Here is a 17,400-nt window from a genome sequence, read left to right on the forward strand (position 1 = left end):
TTGCTTGGTGATCAATGCTATCTGAAGAAGAACATTCTGATGAGGGGATAAACTGGGAGCTAAATGAGGAATTAAAAGACTGTGTCAAAGTTTCTTCCCTTATCATTTTGATGTACAAAGAAATGCAAAATTTATCAATGGTTAAAGCTTGTTTAAAGCACTGAGCAACAACTGAAATAGCTATTATCAGCTAGGTTTGTATGTATGTTATCATGAAAAGCATTAATTTCAGAGAAGGGGGTTTTTTAAAAGATTTTTTTGTCAGGAAAAAACTGGCCTGGTTCCAATCAACAATTGGTTCAGAAAATGTCATGACAAAAATCAAGAAGAGACATGTATAAAAGCCAGCCCCCAAGAATAACAAACTTCCTTAGCTGTTCTCTCACTTCAGCTCAGGAAAAGAGAACTTACACCATATCAAAATCAGGGGAAGCTGTCTTAAGCAGACAGTTTTGGGAGGAAAGCACATTATATTATCAGCCATAGACAGAGCATGAAATCTACTGTTCTGCAGATAATCCCCCCCCCCTTTCACTGTTCTCTCTCCTTTGATAATTTTCAAATGTATTTTATTTCCTTATTAAAGTAGAGACAACATTTTGGAGAAATTCTCATGGGCAAGTTTGAGAGTTTCTGAGGTGCTTATCTTACTTTTGTTGTGGCCAAAGGGTGTTTGTGAGTAGAGATGGAGGGAAACTTCAATTCAATTCACATCTAAAGGCAAACCTACCTAATTCACATGTTATGAAACTGTATGCTAAACTAAAACGTGGCCATTCCTCAAAATGTGCACTGTTCCAAATTTAGGAATGCAGTAATGTGTTCAAAAATACATACATTGGATTAAGTGTGCATAAAAAAGCACATATTGCTATGGAAGGTAGGACTTGAACCAATGGTTTCAAGCTGCAAAAGAGAAGATTCTGACAAGACATACAGGAAAACTTTCTGACAATAAGAGCTGTTCCACAGTGGAACAGTCTCCCTCAGGAGGTTGTGGACTCTTCTTCCTTTGAAGTTTTTAAGCAGAGGTTGGATGGCCATCTGTCATGGATGCTTTCCCTGAGATTCCTGCATTGCAAGGGGTTGGACTAGATGACCATTGGGTACCTTCCAACTCTAAGATTCTATGATTCTATGGTGAAAATAGCATTTTAAAAAGCACAATTATTAGGGGAAACTGCTTTATAATTTTTTTTTTTAATGAAAATTGCATAGAAGCATGCATACATTATGAGAAATTTGCACTAAAAGGCTGGTGAATTTTTCATGGAGACTTTTTAAAAAAATATAAGTCTAATTCTGGAAGGTTGCTTGCAGGAATCTATATCTCATTAATGCATATCACTGTTTTTTAAAAAGTTTATATGCAAAGCAAACAACATAGGTTTCAATTAAAAACATGCAAAAAAACATAAAGTTATCAATTAATTCTAGCTTTCCCCTTTTAGCTGCCCTGAACTGAGTGAAATCATTATTTCATCTCACAAAGCTTTTTCAGCACTGACCAGCAGTGGCTCTCTAGGGTTTCAGATGGAGACATTCACAACCTTGTGACCTACCACTTGCCCATATCCAAGCTTTTTTTAAAAAAAAATGTGTTGGCTAGCTAGGATTGGGGGAGCCTGGCAGTCTGGTTAGTTTGCTGCCACCCCCTTTGTGGATGGCAGGAACTGAAGCCCTTTGAGCTTTTTCAATCCTGCAGTTCCAGGGTTCAGAGTTGGAGACAGAGCTCAGTGTGATGTTAACATCTCTCAAGAAGAAAAAGTGATCTTCTTGAGGAAGTAGATCCTTGGAAACTTTAAAAATAACTTGCCACATTGATAGATATGTAATTTTGGTGTGTGTTTGTGTGTGTTTTAAAAGTACTTTAGGAATGGAGAGAAGAAGCCAACTCCAACAAAGTGGTGAGAGGAACTCTTTGAGCACAACTATATTTAAGAAATCTGAGACTCTGGGCGTGGTTTTGTGTGTAGCAGTGGCACTTCCACTAAACACTGGTGGGTTTCAATAATGATACCAGTGATGTTTGGGCAAAAGCAACATGACAATTTGTTTTTAAAAATACCAGTCACTGTCCGCTCCACACGTGTGCAGTGTCAGCTGCTAAAAGCACAGCTTGCTGGTTCGTATCTTGAGATGAGATGCTCCTTGGAGGTGCAGTTGTGCTCTTAGAATGATTGCTTTGAATGCTAAATGCACAAATAATCATGGAGAGGGCAGTCTGGGGAACTCTGCATATTAGGGTTAATTCACGTGATGTGATTCCATGCATGATCACATCAAGGGTCTTTATCCAGTGTTTGCACATTGATAAGATACCACACACAAGCATGTTCAGAATTGGAGGCAGTATGTCTCTGCATACCAGTTGCTGGGAACCCCAAGTGGGAAGAAAATTGTTGCACTCAGATCTTGCTTACTGGCTTTCTATAGGTTGGTTGACCACTGTGAGAACAGGATGCTCAGCTAGATGGGGTTTTTTGTGATTACAGCCAAACTTAATTTTATTGCCCTGGCAGATCTTCATATCCATGTCAGGACCACTCAATCCACAACAACTCCACAACAGCTTTGTGGAGGCCATGATGCCCATAGGATTGTCCCAACACCTCATTGGCTCAACTCATATAGCAGAGCACACTCTAGAATTGGTCTTCTCTATCTAGACATGATAGTTTTCTGAAAGCACATGATTTTACAACCTGTCCGTTGCCATGGTCAGGTCACTTCTTGTTGAGCTTTGGAGTCACAGTGATCAATACCTTCTGCTAGGATAGAAGAGCACTTAGGATCATCTGGCCCTAGAGGTTACTGAATGGCCTAGTGGGAAAGCATCTGCCTTAAATGCAGAAGATCCTTGGTTCAATCCCTAGCATTTCCAGGTAAGGCTGCACGTTTCCTATGTCAGACTTTGAACAGTCACTGCTAGTCAGTGTACATAAAACTGAACTAGATAGACCAATGTTCTGATTCAGTATAAGACAGCTTCCTGCGTTCCTTAAATTCCCCTTAAAGATGATGAGAGTTGGCAGTGTGATCATGCCTGAACAAAACTGATAAGAATTTAGTAACTGATGCTAAATTTATAGGGTGGTTTATGAATTCTCTGAATCCAGGGAATGTATCTCCTCCTCACAACTTATGACCAGCAGGCACCTTCCAGCCCATGATGCTATTTCCTAGAGTCCTCTGACCCATTTATAATCAGATTCCTTTCCCCAAATATTACTCTGCTTCCCAGCTGGCAGTGATATTCATGAAATATCCCTATTGACTTATCAGTGTGAACCCCTGAAGCATTACATTTTGGATGACCAACCTCACAAGAGGTGGCAAGTAAACACAGCACACAGCCACAGATAATGGAACAAACTGTCCAATAACCCAGCGGTCTTGCCTTAGAGGCCACTTGCCAGCCAGATAATTTTACCATGCAATACAAGCATCATTCTATGTTCCTTTCATGGGGAGTCATCAGTTCACCAGATGTGCCCTTTTCATCGTCTTCTAGCCAAACCACTCACCTCCTTTGTGGGGCTTCATTTCATTTCATTGTGGTTGTCTCATTTCTTTTATGGGATGTGGTTCTCCCTGACTATGACTTGTTTTTCTTTGGGCTTATGAGGAACTCCACAGTTTCCATGTAAGAAATGTAATATACATTTCCCTCCTTGAAACATCCTTCTAATGAAAATGTTAGCCTTCAAAAGGACATGTTGTAAGCAAGAAGCAGTATGTATGCAGGGGAAAAATTGATGGAAATTCTCTAATGTGACGAGAATTCACTCATGCCAAGGGATGGAGTACCTGGTCTGTGACTCCTATGTCCACCCCTGCCCCCTCTTTTTTTTTTTTTTTTTAAATGCATCTCAAAATCCTACAGGCTCATAGATCAGCTGCCACACTACTAGTCACCTCACCTGAAGAAGGATATTGTAGAGCTGGAAAAGGTCCAGCAAAGGGCAACAAAATGATTAACTGGATAGAGCAACTCCTTTCTGAAGAACTCCTTTATATAGAAAAGGTAAGGAGGGGACACGATAGAGGTGTACAAAATTATTCATGGTGTGGATTGAGAAGGTATTTTTCTGTCTCTCAAACAAAATACTAGAACTCAGGAACAGCCGATGAAGCTGTATGCTAGAAGATTCAGGACACATTTCATCAAAAAGTACTTCTTCATGCAGCGCGTACTTGTGGATCCCCCCCCCCCCCGGAAGTTGAAGTGGCCACCAATTTGGCTAGCTTTAAAAGAAGATGAGACAAATTCATGGAGGGTATTAGAGGTTTCTAGTCATGATAGCTATGTTTGACCTTTGCTGACGGAGGCAGTATCCCTCTGAATCCCAGTTGTTAGGGACTGTAGATGGGGAGAGTGCTGTTGCGCTCAGGTTCTGCTTGTGAACTTCCCATAAGCATCTGGCTGACCACTGTGAGAACAGAGTGGGTCTTTGGCCTCATCCAGCAGCGCTCTTCTTACTATCTTATTACAGCCATGAGGGAAAAACTATCCAATTTCTTCCTACTCCATCCATATCTATCTGTCCCTAACAACGCACCCTCAGAGACAATATGCTTCTGAATACCAGTTGCCAGGAATCACAAGTGAGAAGGTGGCTATTGAATTCATGTCTTGCTTGAGGTTTTCCCACAGGCATCTGGCTGGCCACTGTGAGAAGAGAATGATGGACTAGATGGGCCTTCATATGTTCTTATCCACACAATTAGTATTACCTTTACTTTGGCTGTAATGGTAACCAAATCTGAAGTTTTTTTGTGATTACTGTTTTTGTTGTTGTTGTTGTTTAGTCGTTTAGTCGTGTCCGACTCTTCGTGACCCCATGGACCAGAGAACGCCAGGCACCTCTGTCCTCCACTGCCTCCCGCAGTTTGGTCAAACTCATGCTGGTAACCTCGAAAACACTATCCAACCATCTCGTCCTCTGCCGTCCCCTTCTCCTTGTGCCCTCCATCTTTCCCAACATCAGGGTCTTCTCCAGGGAGTCTTCTCTTCTCATGAGGTGGCCAAAGTACTGGAGCCTCAGCTTCACAATCTGTCCTTCCAGTGAGCACTCAGGGTTGATTTCCTTCAGTATGGAGAGGTTTGATCTTCTTGCAGTCCATGGGACTCTCAAGAGTCTCCTCCAGCACCATAATTCAAAAGCATCAATTCTTCGGCGATCAGCCTTCTTTATGGTCCAGCTCTCACTTCCATACATCACTACTGGGAAAACCATAGCTTTAACTATACAGACCTTTGTTGGCAAGGTGATGTCTCTACTTCTCAAGATGCTGTCTAGGCCTGTCATTGCCCTTCTCCCAAGAAGCAGGCGTCTTTTAATTTCGTGGCTGCTGTCACCATCTGCAGTGATCATTGAGCCCAAGAAAGTAAAATCTCTCACTACCTCCATTTCTTCCCCTTCTATTTGCCAGGAGGTGATGGGACCAGTGGCCATGATCTTCGTTTTTTTGATGTTGAGCTTCAGACCATATTTTGCGCTCTGCTCTTTCACCCTCATTAAAAGGTTCTTTAATTCCTCCTCACTTTCTGCCATCAAGGTTGTGTCATTTGCATATCTGAGGTTGTTGATATTTCTTCCGGCAATCTTAATTCCGGCTAGGGATTCATCCAGCCCAGCCTTTCGCATTACTTTTCGATTACTGTTTTACCATCAACTTAGACTACACAATATGATATGGGAAAGCTAAACAGTTCATTTCTACTATTTTAGCCTAATTGCACATAGTGGGATGGAACATTGGGAGAAAAAACTCCTTTGAAAAGTTAGATAAGCAACCCTGATTAGTGAAATTGTTTGAATTTGTTTAGCTCACATTGCCATTTTTCTTTAGTCCAAATTATAACCTTTCAATTGAATGCAATAGAACAAAGTCCTCTGCGTATATACCAACGTGGTGGGAGGCTAAACAAGGAAGGGAAAATAAGGGCAGGACTTTCCAGAACTGTGGCTTCCTGAGAATGTTCTTGGGTCAAGAAACAAAATGTTCAACCAGAAGCAAAGCTTGGGAAGGGCTTTCTGTGGCTGGAGAGAAGCAGTGGTGCCGTTAGGTAATTTTAGACTCTGGACTTCATGGTCTTAGGGTGGGGAGCTCTTTAGATGGTAATGTGTATTACTTCACCTACTTTAAAATATGGTGAGTCAGCTCTGCTGTGCTTAGGGGAACCTTCTGCTCAGTCTGCTGAGTGGAGAACTAGAAATTTACCCTACAGAAATTTACCCTACTGTCAGCAGTACCACTGTTGAGAAGACAGGAACAGGCCCCTCCTGTAATGATGCAAAACCACAAAATATGGGCTGGAATATAAACACTGTTGATATGCAAAGCATAGTTGGGGAACCTCAAGCACAGGGGTCAAATGTGGCTCCCAAGTTCTCTCTTCCTGGTCCTTGAAACACTCTGCTTGGTGACATGCCCTTCTAAGCCACACCCCTCATCAGCCCTGCTTTGCACCTTCCTCAGCTGTTTTTTGCCCGGCTAGTCTGTGTCCTTGAACTCTGATAATGTCTTTTTTATTTTTTGGATGGAGACTAAAGAAGGGTATGTGAGTGTGAGTATAAATGAGTCTGCTGTACCAAGATAAACATTTTTTTGCTCTGCTGACCTTTTCCTCATACCTTACCCACCACCGGCAGGTGGCGCCCAGAAGGTTGGCTAGAAGGGAATGTGGCTCTTAGGCTGAAAATGTTCCCCACCTGTAAAGAAAGTAAGGCTACTATGTGTCCAGCTTTATTAGGACAGCCCTCTGTTTGAAGGGCGGTCCATTCCAAGACCAGTTTAAATATAAAGAACCACAAGAAGGGAGAACAGGGTCCTTGTAGTTGCTAGTCCACAGTCAACACCTGGTCAGGGACACAGGTCATCTGGTCGCAGCCTTCCCTGCTATGGTGAGACTGTGTTTCTACTTAGATTATAGTAATTATTCTACATTTGCCTCTAGACATATAAATTAGCAGATGCCAATTATATGCAAATCCTCTATTTTCAGGGATGGGTTTTCTCTTGTCTTGTGATGCATTAAAGAGATAGCCAACAATATACAAAGAGAAGTCTTTGGTCTTCGACAGCTCCAATAGACCCAACAAATTGCAAACTTCAAAGCTTTGACTCATGTCCCAAATAAGAGCGTTTCTCTAATATATCAACTATTATTATATCTCCTAGTCTTGAAATTTGGGTTATGTGGTGCTTGTATGACAGGGGTTGAGGGTATGGGGGCAGCAATGCTTCATGAACCCTGGATTCTCAATGGAGAGTACTACAAATCCATTATCACCAGCAAATGAGGGAAAATGTAATCAATTATGTATTTTCTGAGGCCTGAAAGCACCAGCAGTAAATACCAATCATATTCACTGGATTAATGTCCACTCTGGACATGGGATGAATAAATGAACATTGTAAATTTCTTCCCCCCTTTGTGTATTCATTGGAATACTCTGACATTCCCACTCATACACTGTCCCTTCTCATTGTCGCCTAGCCTCCCTCCTTCTCATCTGGCTATTTAATACCTCTTGTTGTCCGACATCCAGAATAAATTTCCAGTTCCTTCAATGGGTGTCCCAAACCTGAAACTAGAACAGCATGGATGAACTGAGAGCCTGACATCTGAGATTGTGGGCTGTTTTATTGTAGCATTAAAGAATCTGAAAAAGCTTGGCTTGAGTTGCTTCCAAGAATTTGGAGCTTTTCAAGATTCTAAATGCAATCCCCATTCTAATCTCCATTTCAGCTACAGCCCTTGCACTGCAAAAGAATGTGGATCCACACGGTATTATGTTGGAAATAATCTGCTTTTCGTTATCCAGAAACAGTGCATCTATAATACCAATACACAATTATCCTGCATGACCAGGCTAGAACAGAGGCTGGGGGGCAGGTAGGACAATTGGTATGCACCTACCTTTTTGAAAGGGCCTACTCCAAGTCCCCCTGGTAGAGGCAAAGGGAGCTCTTTGGTAAAGATGATTGAAATAGATCCTACATTTCCCTTCTGGCCTAGGCCTGTTACCAGCTTTGCATGCCTGGGTTCATGACCTCTTTAAAGAATTATATATTTTCCAGAGAGTCCCAGGTTTACAGAAGCCATCCCAATTTCTGATTTGATCCCAGAATGTTCCACTTTTCCTGAAGATTTCCCTATTTTCATCAGAGAGATGTTGGAGGGTATGGAGTTAAGCAACCCCCAAGCCAAGGAGATAAGTAACTACACAACCTTTAGAAGACATCAGAAGGCAGCTCTGTATAGGGAAGTTTTTTTAATGTTTAATGTTTTATTATGTTTTTATATATGTTGGAAGCTGCCCAGATGCAACCTAGTCACAGATGGGTGGGGTATAATAATGTTGTTGTTGAATAGGACATCCCTATTTTCATCAGAGATATGTTGGAGGGTATGAGGCAGCTATCAGGCCTAAAATGAAGCTTTCTATATATCAACATAGCCTTTAAATGTTGGTGCGTATTGCTACAGTAAACCAGGATATCAAAATTATATGCCAGGCATGAGAATGTTCAAGGCAGCAGTTGTAAAAGCATGCAGAAACAGAAATGTAATTCACATTGCTCTGAATGTACATCAAGCTTCCATGTTTTATTCAAAACGTGTATGTGTACCAAACATAATGAAACAGTTAGAGTATTTTTCTTATAAAACTTATAAAATAATTAAATAGTACACTTTATACTTTGCGCTTCTTCTTTTTTACACCATAATCCATACTTCTATGTAACACTATTTTGCTGTTGCTGCCACTTACTTGGGAAGCAAGTGAGAAAATAAAAAGAGGGGGGAGCTATGCATTAATAAATTAATATTTTTACATCAAATAATAAAAAATGACACATTTTTAGAACAAAAGTTTGCCGGGGGAGGAAAATGTCCCCTGGAAAGTATAAGTTTACAACGTTCAATATTCAAGACATGGAGAATTTAGAAGCCAAGATATGGTTCCAATAATCATTTCTTAAGCATATCACAGAGAAGACTTGCATTTTGTTTTGTTTCATTTAAGCATTTGCAAAAGCAACTCCTATTTTTAACTGACCACTGTCTGCATTGGTGCTGATGGGGCTACTTTTAGTTTGGATCAGTGAAGGTGAACTACATTCATCAAATGAAACTGTGGAATTGGGTAGAAACAGAAGGAAATGTCATTTTTAGCCATTCCTCAGAAAAATTCATTAGGTTACAATCTTTCTTTAGTTGTCTCAGTTTTGGCAAAGAGAAAGAGGTGATAGCTTGGTCCTCCAAATGTTTGCAGTTTGGGCATCCAAGATATTGTGTGCCCTGGTTCCATTGGATTCTGAGCTTACAAATATCAGCACCACTGCAAAAAATAAATTGTGTTGGTGTTTGATTATTCTGGGCTAGCTACCCCGAACAAATAACACAGATCATAGGCTTGAGTCCCACATGAACAAAGGCACATGTTCATGCAGAAGGCATCAATAGCTTTCCCCTGTTTACAAACTGTGCATTGGCTCCAGGAGGCCAGAAAACCCTCCAGAGTGGCATTTTACATGAGGGAATAATGGTGGGGTGGCAAATAGAAAATAAATGACTCAATTTGCAAAAAGCATTGTATTGTACTGACACATCAATCAGTGAATTGAATCATGCAGTTTGTTCTTATCTATTGACTTTATAATCTAAAAACAACCATATTAATTTAGAACCCTGTTTGAATTCACCAAGAAACTGGTTTATGAATTTCATGCAGACCACTTATACTTTTCTGGCAACAGCTGAGTTTTCTTTCTAGGTGTAGTGCTTGGAAACTCAAGTTTTGCAGGTGAAAGACCTAGTTTCTGCAAGTTCTCCAAAAGTTGTGAGTGTTCAAAACTGAACTCTAAATTAGCATATTCTGGACGCTGATGGGATTCTGGGATTCTGGTGATCATTTGTTTCAGCGCTGATGATAATGATGCCTAACAGCAAATGTGTGGCTTTCATGAGTTACTTGAAGAATAAAATGCTAGTCTGCTCATACTACATAGCAATGCCCTAAATGAAGATGCTCTAAAGAAAAGTCCTGTTTTGTTCTCTTGGATGGGCATCTCAGGGAGTGCCTGCCTCTCAAGTGGTTAGTAAACCATGACTGAGTTACTAATCAAAGTGAAATGGGGAACAAAATAAAACTAAAATTCTACCATGATATAAGCCTTGCTTTCCCAGCAGCAAGTGAAATAGAAAAGCACCTTTTATCTTGATAGTGCAGTAATTGTGCTTACTGTGAATAACATAATGCCTATGTTATATACAGCAACACATTATCTCAGCAGCCACCAACGTAATTTCTCTGGAGTTGTTTTCTGCTTGTTTTGAAGGGCTATGCTAACTAACATTGAAATAGCCAACATATCTCTTCGTATTACAATGATATTGCCTCATTGCAGGTTCTGTGTGCATACCACTGAGCAGAATATGAGCACCATACTGACTTTGGAGATCAGATATGACCATTAACAGAGTAGGGTTAATGACAAATAGAAAGAAGGCTAAAAGTTGCCTCCATCTGCTAGCATTCAAAAATACCCTGTTTGGAAAAAGTCCAGTCCTTGTGTACTAATCCTTGGTTAAAAGCTGTACCATAGAACATCTTGTTCTACAGTACCCAAGTCTCTCCCATTGGTCATTTGTGGTTCTGGAAGACCTTCTAGAAAAGTTTGCTATCATCTTGCAAGTGAGGCTCTTGCCATTGAAGTGTTGGACTGACTCCATTCACATCAGTTCTTCCGTGTGCACGATTTGCAGCATTGCTTGCCGTAAAATTTGTGATTGCAGACACCATGCTGGGGGACCAGATGGCACCAAGTGAAGAAGTCCACACAAGAAGGATCATCTGCAATGGTGAAATTCCAGACAAGAATATTTAGTATTTTGCAGTATGTCTCAGGAACACTGAAGCTCAGGGACACTTCATGCACCTGGACTGGTTGATGAGATGGACATCTAATTGCTCCCATGAGTGCTCTGTTCATGTGATCTGCATTAACACTGAAGACTCGGGATTGCAGAAAAGCTTCAGTCAGCATACAAGACTCATGGCATACCTGGATCGTAGATACCTACCTGTAAATTTCTGCTAGCTTTCTTTTCAGAAGGAATACAAGTCATGCAAATATGAGCTGAATGCTCCTATTAGCTGGTTCGTTTCATACATGTAAGCCGCCTCCAAGGACTTAAGCATTTTCTGTCTGAGAATGTCAAGAGCTGTGGGGCAGGGAATGGGTTTCTTAACCAAAAAAACCCCAAACACAAACCACCAGAATGCAGATACCTGAAAACACCTGTAAGAAGAATCTCTTGTTCAGCACATCTCATGCCCTAGAAAGTGAGCCAAAGAAATCTCTTTCACATATATGCAAATTAAGTTTTGGTAATAGTATTGAGTTTGATCCAGAATGAGACTGTTGCACTTAGTTCCCATGGGACTTAAGTCATAACTGACTTTACAGATTCAGTTCAATGGGACCTAACCCCTAAGGTTAAAAAGAAATGTGGTTTTCAGTGTGAAAAATAGTCCCCACTCCAGCCACAGAACATCTACTTAGAGACATGCTGCTTAATGTGCTGGACACAATGTGCTATGCTTGTTACATGAAGTTCTCCTGTACACCAATCTGTTCAGTGGCTTTCTCCTCTCTCAACATGGAATTTGCAGCCACAGCATACTATCTGTTAGAGTAGTCCATATGTCATGGAGCACACTGGGAGGGAAGCAAACTGACAAATGTCTATGAGGTGCAGGAGGATTTCAGATTATGTATTTATTTTTACTCCATTCTTGAGCCAAAAGTCCCCTAGAGCAACTTACAGATAAAAAGAAAAACAAGCCAATGCCTGCCCCTCAGGCTCCCAATCTAAAGGACATGACACAAAAGGAAATAGCAATGATGATGAGGAGGAAAATATGCAAACTGAGACATCAGTAAGTGCATTGCAGAGTGCCTGGTTGAAAAAGGGGGTGGAGAAAGAGAAGGAGAAAAGAGTCCTTCCATGCACTAGAAGTACGGCCCAAATTCTCCAAAAAAGAAACACTCCCCCCTTTTTTTAGACTATCATTTTGAAAAAGCAAAGATCAGTTGGTTTAAAATATTGCATAGCTGAAGCATTCTGTAGTTTGGCTGCAACTGATTAATGCTTTACCTAAAAGTGAATAGCAATGAATCATGTTGCTACTCTAGAAATACATTCCTTAACAATTTAAATTGCAGCATTAAAGCAACATAAGTGAAACTTGGGAAAGATTTACTGCTGAGTTCAGCTATTATTGGAACATGGGAAAGCCTTCCAGCTTGCCCTCAAAACTAGTAGTTCATAGTACAGGAAATTGACATGGCTTTTAATCCGCATCCTTTTTATTTCAGATGAAAGGCTTAAAACTGATGGCACAGAAGAGACTCTTCTCATTTGTATAAAATCACTCACATCTTGACATAATACACAGGCTGTCAGCTATTGGCCCTAAGATCTCCTGTGACATGAATAGGTCAGTGGCAGAAAGAGGCTTGACTTCTACAGATTTCCCTCGGCATGGCTTTGGTCGCAGGATAATCCATAAATTATTGATCAAAGTCATGGTTCCAGTAAGGACCACATGAGCCTGCCCTATAAGGCTAGGTGTTGGAGACAAAAACAAACAATTGTCTTGCCCACAGGGATGCAAGAATACATCCTTTTCAGTTTTGCCCTGTATTCATTCCACACAACACCATTTCCATTCCACTGAAGTTCTTCTTCCAAAACCTATGTTATTCATCTCACCATCTGATGTGGCAAAATTACTTAATTTATGTAATTTTTATAATTAATCATATTGCTGTTACATTATTCCACCCTATTCAATTCATTGCAAAGTAAACACATTGCAAATGATTGGGGGGGGGGGGAGGTAACCAGTTATGTATCATTTGCAGTCTAAAAGCAACAACAAAGGCAAATACTGTTTGTATTCACTGGACTGATTTCCATTCCAGACATGGAACAAATAAGTGAAAATAGGTAGTTTCCTATTTCTATGTCTGTTGGAATTATCCAACAGCTCTACTTATCCAAAGCTGTTTTCATTAAGGGCTCATCCAGACTTCCTTTTGTACCATGTTTCTAGGCATAGATCCGTAGATTAAAACTCCATGTCTAAGCCCCTTTGTCCCCCCCCCCAAAAAAAATCCCTGCTGGCACTTTCCTCAAGAGAACCCGTTATTTACCACTGAATCAGCACAAACAGCAATCCGCCGAAAATCTGCATTGCCATTTGTTCTGATTCAGCAGTAAAGAACAGGTTTTCCTGCTATCTACCAGCCCTCTTACTCACGTAAGTCTGCCTTCTTACAAGAGAAGCTTCCGCCTCCCTCATTTCTGTGTTGCCATTAAGTAGGAAGAAGGATTGGAGCAAAACAAGAATTAGTTAGCTGTACCTGTTTGTGGCTCCAACTACTGTTGGCCTCTCTGCCTTTCAGCCCCACCAGCCACCACTGAGCTTTGAGTTACAGTACCCTGCTGAGTGATGGAAATGAGGAGAGGGGGAAATGAACAGAGGAGCAAACCCAGCTTGTCTAGGGAAGCATGTTAACTCTCCCTGAAAGGCTCATTTCTTTCTCATGATCTCTCCCCAATGACTCACAGGGCTGGAACTATGTGGTGGGTAATTGAGAGTGATTGGCTTCAATACAGTTCCAGCACAGCTGGCTGTGTTCGCTGGTGGAGACAGAGACTTACAGCACGGTGAAGAAATAATTGATCTCCAGAGCCTGAAGACCTAGTTACAATAAAGTCAGAAGGACTTCTACAGCTGCAGGGAGGGGGAAGGGAAGAGACTGGAGTGAAATGAGTAACAGACACTGGACAAGAAATCCAGTTAGGGGAAGAGAAATGGAAAAAATACCGTCTCAGGACAGAAAGTGGATATTATTATTGGTATTAATTGGGCAAAAATAAAGGTGGATGAAACTAGACCCAGGAACTTCTTGGAATGATCCATTCCTAGAAGTTCAAGGAGGGGAGGAGATCTACACACACACCAAAAAATCTCTGGAACTCAGCAAAAATAAGTTGTTATGTTTGTGGGTTTTTATATAAAAATGGTAGGAATAAATAAGGAAGCAGTAAATTCAGGCTAGGATTTATTTGTTCACCCCTTTTGACTATCCAAGATTCAGTTGATTCTAATGATTTAGGTCTACCTCACAGATGAAAACAACCCACTATATGACTTGTGGAGGGACTCCAACTCTGTAACAGGACACGGGCTTTTTGTGCAGATGGTCGCAGGTTCAATCCTTTGCATCTCCATTTAAAATAACAAGGTAGCAGGTCTTGGGAGAGACTTCTGTCTGCATCCTTGGAGAGCTGCTGTGAGTGGCGGTTGGTGCCCATTGGGAGTGGCGGGATGGAAGGCAGAGAGACCAACAGCATGTAGAGCCAGAGCCAATGACAGACAAAGCCAAATAATTCTAGGTTTGCCCCCACCCTCCTAGCTACTTAATGGCAATACAGAGACTAGGAAGGGGAAGGATGACAGCCAGTGCCATCTCCTGGGCTGGATATAAGTAAGCAGGCAGATGCCAGGGCAGGGTGGCTGATGTCAGGTGGAGCAGTATCCCATTTGCTAATGTCTCCCTTGGTCGTTGCTGCTCAGAGTAGATGACACTGGGTTAGGTGGACAATCTTATCAGGAATAAGGAAACTTCCCATGAGGCCTGCATAGAATAGACCACTATAGACAGGTGATGCCTAGTTCTGCAGGTCTTCCATATGTTTTTACCCATATTTTGCCAGCTACTCAGGCAGAACTGTCTTGTCAAACAATTCAACCATTCAGTTCTCACTGGCCTTTATGTATCAGCTCTCAGAAAGGGGCAAAGCTTGGGAGATCTAGTCTGCTACACATTTACTTTAAACAGTGGGACAGTCTTTACCTTTCTTCTCAGGGGCAAGGCAGAAGTTAGTATTGCAGGCTCTTGACATTGCGGGCTTCTGTTGAGGCAGGCAGCCCACAGCTGGTTGACCCTGACGAAGGCACTGGACAGTCCGTGTCTGCACTCCTCCACCGCATGTCACCGTGCACTGTAAGTGACAGAAAGGAGAAGAGTTTTTACTTCTGTGAGGGCCTCCAGAGCTCCAAGCATTGAATTCCTTTCCATTTCCATTTCTTCCATGTGAATCTTTCTATACAAAGCCATCAAAGGAGTATATGCATTTGACACTTGATCCCTGAAAGGTTAAGGAAAAAACCCAAAGGTTTTTTGGGGTCTTTTAAGTGTTACAACCTGCATTGTGGAACTTTCTCCCTGGATAGGTCTACACATTTGAGTCTGTATTTCTAGTCAGGCTGTGCACTGGATCCACCTAAATCCCAGATCTCAAAATAAATCAGGCCAACTGGGGTTGACCAGGGATTTGACTGGGTTGGGCTGAAGCTGCTTCAGGTCATACTGGGTCAACCCCCCCCCCCCCAGCAACCTAAGGCTGTCAAAGTTGGGGAAGAATCTGGCAGTGAGGAGAATGGGAGAAGAAGGAAATATGTAGGCAGTCTGCAAGCTTCTCCTTCCCCAACTCCTGACTGCTTGTTTAATCAGGGTTTAAAACATTAATTAAATGCTGTGCAAGACCCCTTGTCACTTGGCTTTGAATAATCCCTCAGGATGGCTAAGAGGTATTAGGAATTTGCCTGCTATCCTTCTCAAGGGGGAGGGGATCCGGTGTGGTTGAAATACCCTGATTTTATTTTCAAGAAACCCCACTATCCATGAAGATAATGTCCCCACGACACTTTCATCTGATTATGAAGCTTAAGGTTCAAAAGCGGCATGTATATGCTATCAAATAAATGCTTGTCGTAGGGATATGGGACTGACAAAGTAAGCAAGTTCCAAAATACAGAAGCTTGTTTGAGAGACTGTGGAAACAAACACAGACTCATCCAGTAATCAATCACACTATTTAAGGAATTCCAGACAATCTCTGTAGATCCCCAAGGACATTGTGCATAAAGATTTGTAATGGTTCAACCACAGTGCAGCCCTCTGAAGATTGGTATGGAAAAGACGGTGGAATGCAACATAGCTGCAGCAGCAGAAACATTGTTATATAAAGCACTTATCGGTTTCCAGACAAATGAATCACTTATACCAAAATGGTGCTGTTGATTCTCCTCTTCTTCCTTAAGTGATGTACAAATCACAGTGACACTGTCAATGGACAGGAAAACAAAGAAGAAGAACAGGTCTAGGGGCCAAATTGAGCCTCTAGACCAGAGGTCAGCAACCTTTTTCAACCGTGAGCTGGTCTACCATCCCTCAAACCATGTGGTGGGCCGGACTATATTTTGAAAAAAAATATATGAACGAATTCCTATGCTCCACAAATAACCCAGAGATGCATTTTAAATAAAAGCACACATTCTGCTCATGTAAAAACACGCTGATTCCTGGACCATCTGCGGGCCGGATTGAGAAGGTGATTGGGCCGCATCCAGCTCCGGGGCCTTAGGTTGACTACCCCTGCTCTAGACTTTTATCTGTGGCCCTTGGGACTCTCCTGAGGCACATTCCACACCAGCCCCGCTTTGCTTGAGTGTTTTTGCCTGACAGGAATGTGATCTTCTACGCTGAGAATGCTTCCTTGCTTGCCTGGATGGAGGATAGAAAGAGATGTGCAAGTCTGAAGAAACTAGTCTACTGTGCAAAGGCAAAATATGCATTTTTTTGTTTGCCTAATTTGACTCTGCCACACCTACCATTGTCATTTGGCCCCCAGAAGGTTGCCCAGTGGGAGATGTGGCCCTCAGGCTTAAAAAGTTCCCTTTCCCTAAACTAGAGAAAGGGAAGCAATTGGTGATAACAAACATTATGAAACATGGTAGAAATGACTGATTTAGATCTCCATATGAAGCCTCTTCTCTCACCTGTTGCCAAGGTGAAGAATACCACCCTGGCACCCTGTGGTATAAATGGTGCAGAGAACATGCTCCTCTGTTGCAGCCTTCCTCCAGTTCGATGTTTGGCTTCATAAGGTTTCGGCAACGGCGCTGTGGGAAGGTGATCAGTTTGCCACTGATACTTTTCTCGCTGCACTGCATTTCTCGCCGCTTCACACCTGGGCCACAGGTGGCAGAGCACTATGGGCAGGAAAGGGAGAATGTGTCACTTTCAGTTTCTCTCCTTTTCTCATTTTTCCAGACTAATTTTCTCCACATCAATTTGCATTTTAGAAAATAAAAACATCCTCATAAAACTCATCAGTGTTTTAGTATGAAATTCTTATATACACTTTGCTGTATGCACTTTTGCCTAATATTTTGCAAGCAATTTCCCCTAATATAATGCATTTTTATATGTAATATATGCATTTATAAGCAGACATTACAC

The 17,400-nt window shown here is 41.6% G+C and overlaps 1 protein-coding gene and 1 long non-coding RNA gene across 5 annotated transcripts in view; both read right to left on the minus strand.

The window, feature by feature from the left end:
• Window positions 1-7,659, minus strand: part of LOC309347411 — a 45,831-nt gene extending 38,172 nt beyond the window's left edge. For both annotated transcript variants that reach the window (XR_014158927.1, XR_014158928.1), the window contains exon 1: window positions 7,539-7,659. This is a non-coding gene — a long non-coding RNA (uncharacterized lncRNA). The remainder of the gene's footprint in view (window positions 1-7,538) is intronic.
• A 957-nt stretch (window positions 7,660-8,616) lies between these two features.
• ADAMTS18 (ADAM metallopeptidase with thrombospondin type 1 motif 18) overlaps window positions 8,617-17,400 on the minus strand; it is a 97,522-nt gene continuing 88,738 nt past the window's right edge. For all 3 annotated transcript variants that reach the window (XM_081871913.1, XM_081871912.1, XM_081871911.1), the window contains exons 21-23: window positions 16,938-17,150; window positions 14,950-15,097; window positions 8,617-10,871 (exon numbers count right to left, since the gene is read on the minus strand). In XM_081871913.1, coding sequence (XP_081728039.1) covers window positions 10,756-10,871; window positions 14,950-15,097; window positions 16,938-17,150 — 477 coding nt within the window. In that variant the 3' untranslated portion in view covers window positions 8,617-10,755. The remainder of the gene's footprint in view (window positions 10,872-14,949; window positions 15,098-16,937; window positions 17,151-17,400) is intronic.

The sequence above is a fragment of the Podarcis erhardii genome, assembly GCF_964252035.2.
Source record: "Podarcis erhardii genome assembly, chromosome: 7".
NCBI classification, from domain to species: domain Eukaryota; kingdom Metazoa; phylum Chordata; class Lepidosauria; order Squamata; family Lacertidae; genus Podarcis; species Podarcis erhardii.